This window comes from Vitis vinifera, chromosome 11 (genome assembly GCF_030704535.1).
Source record: "Vitis vinifera cultivar Pinot Noir 40024 chromosome 11, ASM3070453v1".
NCBI classification, from domain to species: domain Eukaryota; kingdom Viridiplantae; phylum Streptophyta; class Magnoliopsida; order Vitales; family Vitaceae; genus Vitis; species Vitis vinifera.
This window is the reverse complement of record NC_081815.1, coordinates 1,808,522-1,821,261: the sequence shown is the minus strand read 5'-3', so window position 1 is coordinate 1,821,261 and position 12,740 is coordinate 1,808,522. Positions and strand designations below refer to the sequence as shown.

At 33.3% G+C, this 12,740-nt stretch overlaps 1 protein-coding gene across 1 annotated transcript; it reads right to left on the bottom strand.

The window, feature by feature from the left end:
- Nucleotides 1–3,039: 3,039 nt before the first annotated feature.
- Nucleotides 3,040–4,521, bottom strand: LOC100261004 (GATA transcription factor 21). The gene is made up of 3 exons (XM_002282137.4): nt 4,157–4,521; nt 3,649–4,026; nt 3,040–3,562 (listed from the first exon to the last, which is right to left on the bottom strand). The coding sequence occupies exons 1-3, from the start codon at nt 4,364–4,366 to the stop codon at nt 3,221–3,223; spliced, it is 930 nt and encodes a 309-aa protein (XP_002282173.1). The 5' UTR covers nt 4,367–4,521; the 3' UTR covers nt 3,040–3,220.
- Nucleotides 4,522–12,740: the final 8,219 nt, after the last annotated feature.

The following is a 12,740-nucleotide window of genomic DNA, read 5'->3' as shown; positions in this document are numbered from 1 at the left end:
TCTTTTTCTTGGCAACCAAACACACCACAAAACTTCATCTGCGCTTTTTTTACAAAACCCAATAAAATAACCAATAGAAAAAAAAGCTCCAAACAAACTTAATTACAATCTTGTTCTAAGAAATTATTTACAATCCAATTTGATACCTAAGACAATCAACTCAAGCTCAACTCAATCTTATTTTTCTAATTTCAAGTTGAGTTCGAGTTAAACTTAGGTTGTTCAACTTAAGTTCAGGTTAATCAATATGTATAATTCAAAATCCATCTATAATATTGTTTAAAAAATATTTTTTTATCTATTTATGTGAAAAATTAATAGTAAATATGAAAAAGATTTATGATAGTAATAAAAAAATAAACATAAATTTATATATTTTTTTAAAAAAAATGAAAAATATATGACATAATATAATTTGATATTTTTTTCTTAAAAATATAAAAGAAGAATATTATTAGATAGGATAATAAGTATTATAAATATTATAAAAATATAAATTGGGTTTGGGTTTGGCTCAGGTTATCAGAACCTTGACCCAAGCCTAACCCAAATTAAATTAGGGTTGAAAAAACCTAACCTAAGTTCAACCTAAGTATTGAAAATGATTGTCCAAGTCCCTTAAACATAACCCAATTTGCCCAAGTTGCATCCTTATAAAAAACAAATGAATAAAAATATATTTAATTAAAAATTTTAAAATAGTGTCAATTAGGAAATATACTACATTTTATTAAATCCTTACTTTGAGTAATTATTTATACTTACAAATAATATCATCAAATATGTAACCAAATATATTCATCCTAAAGAATATTGGGTAATAAATCACAATGAGTTTGCAATATTTATTATGCGAGAAAACAGTTTATAATTCACACAAAGTATATAAGTTTTTATTTTTATAATTAAATGATATGTCAAAACGGAAATAATTATTGGTGAAATTAATTCCATGGTTTTAAAAATCGGACTAGATTGGCAGATCACGATTCCGATTCAATCCAGTTAATTGAGTCAACCAAGGGTTAAATTGGAATCGAATTAGTTGAACAGGACGAACCAGTCAACTCTCTTCGAATCGAATGGTTCAAATTTTTTTTTTGCCCGTTTGTTATCAAGCCCAATAAGTTTTTAATCTTACAAAGTAATGATTTTTGCATGCCTTTTATACCTCACAATCCCAACATATTTTTTTATCCATTTTTGATGTGGGATTAGTAAGTGAGAAGAAATTTTTTTGCAAATTGGGACCTTCAGGTGTAAAAAGTGAAGTTTAACCATTAAGTTATGAAATTTCGTCATTGTATTATATTTGCAAATAAAAATATATAACAAAATTTATATTTTTTTAAAAAAATTTTATTGTATAAAAATATAAAACACTTTCACATTTATTTTTATAATAATTATATAATGTAATTAAAATAATAATATAAATTAATTAACATAATAATTTCAAATTAATAAAATACAAAAGGCATGTAAATAAAATTAAATATTTAAATATGATAAATGTTCTATTTAATAAAATTTAAAATATTAATATATTTATATTTCTTTTCATCAGTTAATTTGATATGTCAAATATAAAAATGAAATATTATAAAAAAATTTAATTATATATAATTTTAATTTCTTATAATAATTTATAATTTTTATATAATATATAAATTATTATTCATAACGTCATCAGTTCAACCACAGTTTGACCGGTGAATCGTGAACCTGTAATTTTTCCAGTTCAATCACTGATCCAAAACATTGATTAATTCCCAAAATTGATATGACAAATATATGTTTATTTTTTTGGCAAAATATTATCAATGAAAAATTAACAAATGATGATATTTATTCATCATGGAATATATGTAAATATTTAATATCACTTTTACTTATTTAATTTATTATTCTTAAACATTATATGATATCATAGTAAATACACACTTTGGCAAAATGTATTTGTCAAAAAGTTTTAATTGTTTGATCTCGACTAGGAAAGACCTTTTGGAATATTTTTTGGTATTCGAGATTGGAAACTATAAATTGAAAGTTTTACTTTATTTATTACATAGAAAAATTCTCACTTTGAACTTCTTACCTATCAATTTCAAAATTATTTTCAAAAACAATTCCAAACCGATAATAATAGACTCTTGGCAATCCAAAATAACAATATTTTTATCACTACCAAAGGACAACATTCAGATGCACTCCACAGTCATCCACACTATAGTTTTTCTTGACTGATAATTATTCCCAATACAGTTTTTCAAGGATTTCAAAAAAAATAAAAAACTAACAAGGAAACATCATATTATATACGTATATATACACCCACAGACTTTACAAACAAACGCATGGTAGCTGTGGCTGTAGCATCTTCGTCAACCTCCCTCCAATACAAACGTTCTGGTTCAAAAACTAAGGCCTTTTAAATGAAGTCACGTTCATCATAGACTTGACTTGATGGCCACTGTTCATGTGTGTGTTTAATATCTTCAGTCCCCACGGGCACTGCAAATGCAGTAGTTCTTACCCTATAATGCAACGCCACTTTTTCTCTATGTCAAGACTCTTTCAATCAGTGTCTGGGACGAGACCACCATCCCCTAGGGCAATCTATCAGATCCCTAAGAGGCGAAAAGCTGTTTTAGCCTGTTTGAATCATCACCATCATGATTGTGGAGCCAGTTAGCTACATCTTACAAAACAGATCATGTTTCGGCTTTGTTTCTTTTGCCACATTCGTGTATTATTGAAGAGCCAGTGTGTGAAGCTTTAGGCTGTGTATTATCAAGCATGTGAATCAGACAATCTGCACCACTGATAATCGATATACTAGTAGCTATAGTACTACTGTTTTCCACCAGCTCGCTAGCTAGCATACAAATTCCATCACGTGCTTCCACTGCTTGGTCTCACCATTGATTTTTATCTATCTATATTATGATCAAAATCACTTGGATTTAATAAAGCTAATGATCATTATACCCTCAGAATAATTAAGATTTCATGATATCGGACAAGAAGCTCACAAGATTACCAAACATAATGTTTATTCCTTGGTTTTGATTTTATTGAATTTGCGGTACCTCTCACATGATTTATCATTACTCTCCATCTCTCATGACACTGATCACACTACTATTCTCTAAGTCTAAGTAAAAACCATGAAACTGAAATAGCCTAATTAAAATTGGAGTGAAGATCTATGGGAAACTCAACCATGGACGAGGCCGCAAGATAGAGCCATTAGCAGGATCGCCGCTTCCTTGATCTCGTCTTGGAGGAAAACTCGGTGGAAAGCGGAATTCTTACTCAAGCTTATGGTGAAGTCCTCGAAACAAAGCTTCTTTGTTTCACAAGATGGGGCCGCAGCCAGTTTGCACCGTTTCTTGTAGTGTGAAACATGACCATTGCTCGACTTCTTGTCTTTGTGCTTGGCCTTGGTCTTTGTGGGTGCTGTGTTGGTTGGAAGAATTGTGCCATTAGCAGTTGCAGCAGCAGCAGCCATGGCCCGTCTAGCCTTCCTTTGCCTGATTCCGCAGGCGTTGCAGAGAGACTGCACCAATATAATTGTGGAGGAATGTTATAAACAAATTTTTATTATCATAATTTAGAGAAAGGGAAAGGGTGAAATTTAAGTACCTTAGGGCCTCTTGGGCCACTCCTCCACAGAGGGGTCTTAGTTGTGTTACAATCTGCACAAACCCTAATTGTGTTGTTGCTGTTGATATTAGAGGAATTGATGCTATTGTAATCGGTTTCAGAAGGCAAGGATTGCTGCTTGTGATCTCCAAAATTGAGTGCAGTGTTGCTTGGTTTTTGGGCACCAGTTTGATCCGAGATCATCATCTTCTGCATCACCCTCATCTTTGAAGACATCCACTTAACTGAGCCATTTTCACTGTGATTTTCATTTCTGTCTTCTGTCTTCCAAATGGTTAACTTGAGGCCATTGTCACTCTCACTCTCCAGTGTTGGATGATCATATGATCCACCCCGGAAAACAAATTTATCATGAGCCTAATTTCAAGAAAGAGATCAAAGGATCAGATAAAGAAAATGATAAACTTACAACTTAAAAAAAAATAAAATAAAAAAATAAAAACCCTAGAAAAGCCAAATTCAAATTATGTAGTACTAGTACTACTACCTCTTGTTGAGGTTGTGCCTGGTGTAAATCCCTATAGTGACATCCACCTTGCTCCTTAGTTGGGCTGAAGAAAATAGGACATGTTAGAGAAGAAGATGAAGAAGAAGAAGGTTGAGGCTTTGGACTGAAGAGAAGCTGATGGTGTTGATCTTCATTGAGCTGTAAAGGAAAAGGAGGAGGAGGTGGTGAATTTAGGTAATTTGGAGTCATGGCGGGAGAGGAAAGAACAAAGAAAGAACAGTGCTTTTGTTGTTGTCCAGTGAAGGTATGAGAAGTGGAGAAATGGGAGAGGGGAGAGAGACTAAAAGGGCCTAAACAAGAGAGTGGTAACCACTTTTAAAGGAGCTGATCAGTTCAAGCACAGGCCTATGAAGACATTCACGTGAGAAGAGACAACTTAAAAAAGACAAAACGCAAGGAGAGTCTAGAATGCTGCTACCCTACTACACTGCCCCATATGCCACAACCCTATCTGCAAAATCTCCACCCTCCTTAACCCTGGTTGAAATAAACGCTACCACTAAAGACAAGAACATGAGATGATAGGAGCATAGCATATTACAACATCATCCTATGATCATCCTCTCTAAGGAAAAATGGTAACTTCACTTGACAGATAGTACACTAACTTACGCGGCTAATTTTCTGCAAAATCAAGAAATTTGTTATCTCAATTATTCATGGGTACTGCATTGTTGCAGTGCAAAACTTGAACCAGTTGAGATAACCCGCAAGAGAAAAGATCAAGATGAGGATTTCAGTAGAACCCATCTCAACCATTTGAGGGGCTGAGCACTCCTACTCATGCCGGTAAGGAGCATTTTAGATTTTCCTACAATAAATGGAAGGAATATTATTAGGGTAGTGAGCAGCGGAGATAGGTTAGACTTGCAAGGGAATATCTCCCTCTCACCTTAGTGTCGCCAAAAGGCATTGAATGCTGACACAGGCAAAGGGACAGCTAAAGCACCCGGCCAAACCCTCTCTGCAGACCACACCTCACCCCCTTCAAATTGCCAACCTGACCATTTATTTTCTTTTGGCTTTTCCCCAATTTTTTTGTTTCCTCTTTTAAATCTCTGTTCTTTACCATCCTCAGTTAAATTACAGTATCTTGATCAGGTCTTTTCTTTTCTTTTCTTTTGTCTTTTCATTACTTTCTCTTTTACCACAAAGGCTGAGCAGAAAAGAAACCATTCAAACAGAAAGGTTTCCCAAAATTCACATCTCACCCAAATTAGTTATCACTGCCTGTAATATCTGCAATCACCACCACAAGCAGCTGAAGAGACCAAGGCTTTTGACTGTTTGCATGGAAATCTGAAACCAACTTGGACTTTTTCTTGGATTTACATCTCCTTAACTCTCTCCCTCAAGGACCTGTCAAAATGCCATAAATCACACTCACATCATTACTTTAACAATTAATTTAACTATATATGCTTCAAAAAATAGTAAGTTTGTGTAATCTCAAACCAGACAGATCTTTTTCTTAAAAAAAAAATTCTACTTGGAATCAACAGAGAAAGAAATCCATTGTCATTCATATATGACCAAAAAAAGCCTACACCCAAAATAAAGAGAGAGTTGTACAATACCACTTCTGAGTGTCAAAGGAAAGTATTGTCATTTCAAATCTTTTAGGGCATGAGAGGAAGGGAATTAAAGACACCCAAGAACTATGAACGGTTTAATCAGGATTAACATACAATGCCACACAAAGGGACCCATTTTTTTTTTCCCTTCTCTTGCCCTTTTTCTAAAGGAAAACCCTACAACGGGTACAGCAAAAAATATCCTATAAATGGAGAAAGAACATAATCATATACTGGTTTAAATATGAAGATAGACCCAAACCTATAAAGAGCAGAAGAAGTACTTGTCCATTTCATCCCATCAACTTGATAATATCCATGCAAATTGATAGAAAATAAATAAATAAAGCATAACACAAATTTTTAAGATCACGAGGTAGGCTACGTATGCAGCTTATTAATCACTCCTGTACATTTTCGAGCCAGAGACATTGATGGAGACATTTTGAAACTTTATCATGTATTCTGTCAGTAGTATAAGGTATGTCCAAGCTTAGTTGTGTTCGTATTGGTGCTTGCAAATCTGGAGGGCCTCAGCCTCCATGCTAGATGACATTTTTCTCAATGTCAAAAAGGCCCCATCCTCTCTCTCTCTCTCTCTCACACACACACCCCAAATTTTCATGGGCAAGGATGGTTGTGAACAGGAAATATGTGTGTATGGAATGGGCAGCTTCTCTTTAGGAACATGGGTGTCCTATTTTGAGCCATATGATTGATGGGCTCTGAGTGAAAATCACATATTGAACGGTTGGGATTGATGGGCCAATCATTTTCTGGTTATGGGAACCTCATATATGAAGTTATCTTGTCATGGGTTTGGGGCCTTTCAGCTCAGCTGTTATCCCTTTTCCCCTGAAATCTTGAGTACTATGCAGGAAGAATGATAACCTTGAGCTGTCCATGTGTGTCTGTCATGTGAGATTCTGGCTGTTTGGATCTAAGAGCTTTTGTAACCACATGTCGGATATCTAGGTTATTGATGGTGTTCGGCTGGGATTAAACAGGCCAAGCTAGGCCCACTGCATGATGAACCGCATGGCAATGGAGATTATGGGCTCTGCCAGCTTATGGTAAGCCCAATCTATTTGCATATCAGGCTTCCTAATCAACTTTAAAGCCCAACCTTCTATTTGAGGTGTGTGTTCCATTGTTAACTTAATTCATTCATTTTTTAATTTTTAATTTGAGAGAGAACACAAAATCCTAACTTTTATTTCTTAAACTTAATTAATTTTATTTTTATTCCATTGGATCTAATTAGAAAATCATTAGAATTAATGATAGATAATTTATTTTGGTTTTATCATACAATAAGAGGTTGAATTTTAGAAATTTATAGAATATAATTTTGTTGAGAACGGGATCAAATGGTATAAAATTTAGGTGGTTTGCTTTTTCATAAAAGAATGATTATCTAAGATTTTCAAAAATAAATTTAGATTTATTTATTTTTATGAAAAGAAACTCAATGTAGAATATCTACACACGATTGAAAGAAGACCCACAATAATCTTCAAAGCCTAACTTTATAACATCTCTAGGAAAATCTGACCTCCATATGAAAGACTCTAAATTATAGATACCTTTTCTAGCTAAACAATCTTTCGTTTTATTTACTTCTCTATAAATATGGCAATAAATACAAACATTAAGGTATTGAGTTATCTTCTAAATATCTTCTATTGACAACATAATAGAACTAGAAATGTTACTTTTTTTTATTATAACTATCTATCATTACTTTTGAGTCGCTTTCAATCTCTAGATTTAAGAACCCATTATTTTTAGCAGTTAGCACACCATCTCTAAAAGTTATACATTCTGCAATAATTATTGATGCATTGCCTATATGCCTACTTGTAGCCATTTCTATTATGTCATTAGAATCTCTAATAATCCAACCTGATGCACTTCTATTTTTTACTCTTGAACCATCAAAGTTTAATTTGAAATTTCCATTAATTGGAGGAATCCAACGAATCCATTTTTCAACTACTCAAGAGACAAAACATTATTTGTTTTGAAGCTAAGGACCAATCACATATTCTTGTAAGACTTTGAAAGGGGTTGGGTTGGATTTTCTTAAACACCATTTGATTTCTATGTATCCAAACATTCTACAAAATAATAGCAATTTTTTCCATTGGATGGTTGAAAATTTTGCAGTTAATTTTATAGTTTTTATAAATTGTATCAATCCATGATAAAATAAAAAATAAAAAAATCACCTTAAAAAAAAAAAAGGGTGTAGGACAATCAAATTTAATGCGATCCCAAATTCCTTCGACAAAAGGGCAATTTTTAAAGATATGGTCCATATTTTCCATATTTTGATTGCAAAGACAATATATGTTTGAAATTTCCGTTCTTCTAGCTATTAGGAACTCACAAATAGGAATGACATTTCTAATAACTAGCCATAAGAAAAATTTTATATTTGGCATAAGATCTAATTTCCAAATCCAATGTAATAATTTGGATCTAGGGTGTATCGATCAAAAGCTTTCTCATAGTCCAAGTAGCTGATTTAAGAGTGAATTTCAATATTGGAATAAAGTTAAAGGTTAACAAAAAGAAAAAATGACAATTTTTAGTAAAATAGAAGTTTCTTAAAAAATCTTATTTTCTATTAAGGCAAAATTATTATTGAAATAGTGAAAATAAAAAGCTTTTAAAATATCCTAAATTTTAAAGTAATGATTTTTTTAGACTTAATGAAACAACAAATAAGTCCTAAGTTAACTTTTATGATAATTTGCTCAATCATATTTTATAAGATTATAAGACCAAATAAATAGATAATCCTTACAAAGTGAAACAAACTTCTATATTTTGGGATAGAGTTTACTAACATTTGTTATTACCTGCTCTCTATCATCTCTCCATCACACGGATGTCATCTAATCTAATCTCAACATCCATCCTGTTTTTAAAACTGTCTATACAATTAAAAAGGGCCTATAAGATACTGCATTATTTGGGCATGCTTGTTTCCTTTTCTTTCATATGACGGCAAGTATTTATGAAATAACAATAAATGAAAAGAAAGAAGGGAAGGCGTGAAAGACCCTCCTCATCCTACTATACCGACTCTAACCTCCCTATTCAAATTTGCTACTTTTTCAAGTCAAGAGATGGATAAATAAATACATCTCATTGTGCCCTCACAGCGTTAATTAATTTGTTGTGACCAAGAGGGCAGAAGACTAAGAAGTAACTTATTCACACACACACACGTATAGTCTACTTACATCTAGATCCAATCTCATGAATTCCCGCAAAGAATAAAGGCTAGAAAAGAAAGCTGAATTCACATTGGATCATCCCAGTAGAAAAGACCCTTGCTTTCAAACCCTGGGTAGAATAAGAGTGCATAATTCACAAACAAGGGTGAGGTATTGATGAACACACTGAACTATATCCTTCACATCTGGGCTACAGAGGTATTGAGCTAATGTCCTGTCATAGGGTCCCGCTGCGCCGAAAAGGAGAGAAACAACAAAAACCCATCTTCTCTTTCTATTTTTTGACCCTCAATTTGCCACACGGCGAGGAGGAAACTGAAGATGGGGATTCTATCCACTTTTCCGACTTATATAGAACCATAAATTCATGAATTTGGTCCTACTTTACGATCAAAAAACGAAACAACTGATTTCTTTTATGGTATTGAGTAGTGGCAAGCCAAGATATCCACCAAGCACTGTCTTTCCTCAAAAGGAGATGATCCAACTAACCTTTCAAATTTTAATTAATGTCACCGCCTTTGTATATATGACTTCACTCCAAATGTCAACAGTTCACTTCTTAATGTCCACTTCCCCATGTGAAAAGCCCATTTCCTTGATGATTCTTGAATATAAAAAAGGCCGAGTTGAAAAGAGTTGATGCACAGGCTGGGTTTTGAGCCACGGATTTTCTACCAGATCACTGGCCTGGCCTGGCCTGGACGAAAGCTGAACTCCCGAGGGTCGAGCCCAAAGGCTCAGTTTAATAACAAATGTTTCCCTGTGCTTTAAGAAAAACCCAGGAAAGAAATCAGACTTCTAGCTTATCTTTTTAATCGTAGATGAGGCTTGATTAAAGCTGTCTTTGTCTGAGTTAGACCAAAGACGCAAGAGAGGGATATACAGAAAGGGACTGTCGAAGGGGATTATGGCAAAAACGTGGAATTTGGATACGGTGCTTATCATCAACAACAACACTGCAGATGGGCATGCCGATTACGTAAACAAACTCATCACACATTAAACATCTGGGAATGAACCCAAGTGGCTTTTCCTTAAAATTCAATTCGCTATTCTGTTAAAGCAAATCCCATGAGTCATCACCACATCATATGTGCATGCCTACACAACTAGACAATGACTCGCTGTATTTGTCTCCAAGTGGCCTCTCCTAACTATACATCTCCCCCGACTAATAATTATAGGCTTCTCCTTCATAAAACCCTTATGTATCTCCCACTTTCCGTCTGAGATATCATTGCTAGAAGCCACCAAAAGTCTAGCCCTCATAAGTCATAGCCCATTTGGCTGTCATTCACCATTTTCTATCCTATACTTTTTAGGTTTACTCAAGTTATAATATGTCTAGATTAATTTTGTAACTTCTGAAACCAATAAGGTCTAATTCAATGTAAGTTTTTTAGATGGTGAATCAATCAATAATGCATCTTCATATAATATTTGATTAAAAAAGGAAGACGGTTATGAAATAAATAAAGCTTTTAGGATAAGGGCGTTATCCTGACAGCTTGAAAATGGTGAAATAGGGGTCAAAACATGAATGGAGGGGTTTGAAAGGAATGGATCCCGGTGGTTGTGACACTGACCCAATTGCTAAGAACACTTAAAGGAACAGGGGTATGAACCCAATTCAACCAATAGATGGATTGGGTGTGAATAGGGCTTGAGCCAACCTCCCCACATAACGATGATTGAGTGGGTGGGTGCTGCAACAAATTCAGAATCATTTGTCAAAGAAAAACCTTAAAGCCAGTTTGTGGACTTTGTGATATTAGGTGGAGGGGGTAGTGGTTCAACCACTGAATTTGCTGCAGTTTTAATGTCAATAGTTGAATAACAACATTAGAAAGATTTAGAAATGAAGCCATAATTTCTAATGAAGAAAACTTTGAGTTCCCTCAAACCCCATTCGGCCAAGCCAACCTAATGCCAATTATAATAGTAGTTAAGTCAAATGATTGTGTCATTCACCAAAGACATGTACATTTCTTCTAATATTGTTAGCACATCGACATTGACTCATCATTCAACACTTCACACATGCTTCGCTTTGAGTGAAAATCAAATTTCCTTTTCTTATCTTTTATTTTCTTTCCAAACAAACATAAAATTCCACTCCTAATGTTTCAATTTTAGTGGCTTCTAATCATCGTGTTCCGTTTCTGATTAGGATGCATGACCTTCAAGTCTCCATCATGGACCCCAAAAAAATGTGGGCCCACAATTATTTTAAACTACATGCCCCCCCTCTAAAACTAAGAAAGTTGGGTATGGGTGGACAATCAAAGGCTGCCGTTCTTAGCCATTTTTTTGTTGCGTGGCAAACTCATCCATAACCCAACCCAAAAAAAAAAAAAAAAAAAAATCTCCCTTTTAATTATAGGGAAATTTTAATGGAAAGAAAACAATTGAATTCTAGTGGGCCGTGTGGGCCTGTCCAAGGTGATGTGTCATCCTCATCTTTCAATTTTTGAAGCAATCTAGAAAAAAAAAAAATAATAATAATAATAATAATAATAATGGGTTCTTCTTTATGAAAAGCATTGATTTGCTTTTTCAGTTTTTCTGAAGTGCCAAACTAATCTTCTTTTGTTGGATGAATCTTGGGCCTGTGAAATTCCATGAAACGTGAGGTTCCAAAACTTTGTTGACAATATGGGCCCATTAAGAGAGGTGGGGCCCAACTTTTTTATTTTATTTTTAATTCTAGTAATTCAACTTACAATTCAGCAATGTGGACGATGGAGTTGAACCCACAAAAATGGGTCCCAGTAATGATGCAAATTGGGGTTGTCATAAACTATTCAAACAAATATGGTAATTATATTTTCAAAATAAAATAATTCAATAATAAATGGTTGAACAAAAAATATATTTTTAATTTTGTAATATATGTTGAGCAAAAATATTTTTATATGATGGTCCTAATTTTTTTTTTGTCTTTTTCTTTGTCATGCCATTCAACTGTGTGACAAAAGCCCATGGACCGGTATGGGGAATTACCTTGACCCAATACCATAAATTAGTCAAAGGGCAGCTGTTGAAAATTAGGTGAACCCTCAAAAAAATGTGACCGGGAATAAACAAAGGTTAGCCATATTAATCAACATAAATGTGGATTTAATTGGAAAGTGATATTTTAATGTCACAAGCCCACCTCCTAAAAGCCCTAAAATTGGCCTATTTCACATGTGATTGTCGGTCCAATTACAAACAAAATAATTTTTTTTTTTGTAAATTGGTAAATATCATAGTGTTAAAAATGAAAAATAATAATAATTAAAAATAGAGGTAATTATGGTATTTTTAAATTTAATTGAATAAAAATATATTTTTTATATTTTCTATATTGGAAAGTTTTATTTAAATATATTAAAAAAATCATATTTTTTAAGTATGGGTTCTAGAAAATATGAAGTGGAGGAGATAAAGATGGCAAATTATTCCATCAAATCAATAAGGAGGCAAGAATTGCTTTTAGGAATCACTTTTGAAAAGCATATAAAGCTGGATTCTTTTCCAATGAGTTATTTAAATTTAAGTAAGCAAGAAGTAAAGAACCCATTTTTTTTTTAAATTAAAAATTTGATGTATTTTTCAATTATAAAAAATGTCATTATCATAATAATTCACTTTAAACCCTTCAATGATTTCTTCCACTAGATTAATTTTGATGCCAAAAAAAAAAAAAAAAATTAATAGAGTTTAATATCAATTTCTATTGTGCATGCTTAAAGA

Bases quoted from the DNA above. Each gene is read 5' to 3' on its own strand.
- LOC100261004 (XM_002282137.4), bottom strand. From the start codon at position 4,366: ATGACTCCAAATTACCTAAATTCACCACCTCCTCCTCCTTTTCCTTTA. The intron at 4,027-4,156 runs GTAGTAGTACTA...TCTTGAAATTAG, and splicing joins AGGCACAACCTCAACAAGAG to GCTCATGATAAATTTGTTTT. The intron at 3,563-3,648 runs GTACTTAAATTT...ATATTGGTGCAG, and splicing joins GTGGCCCAAGAGGCCCTAAG to TCTCTCTGCAACGCCTGCGG.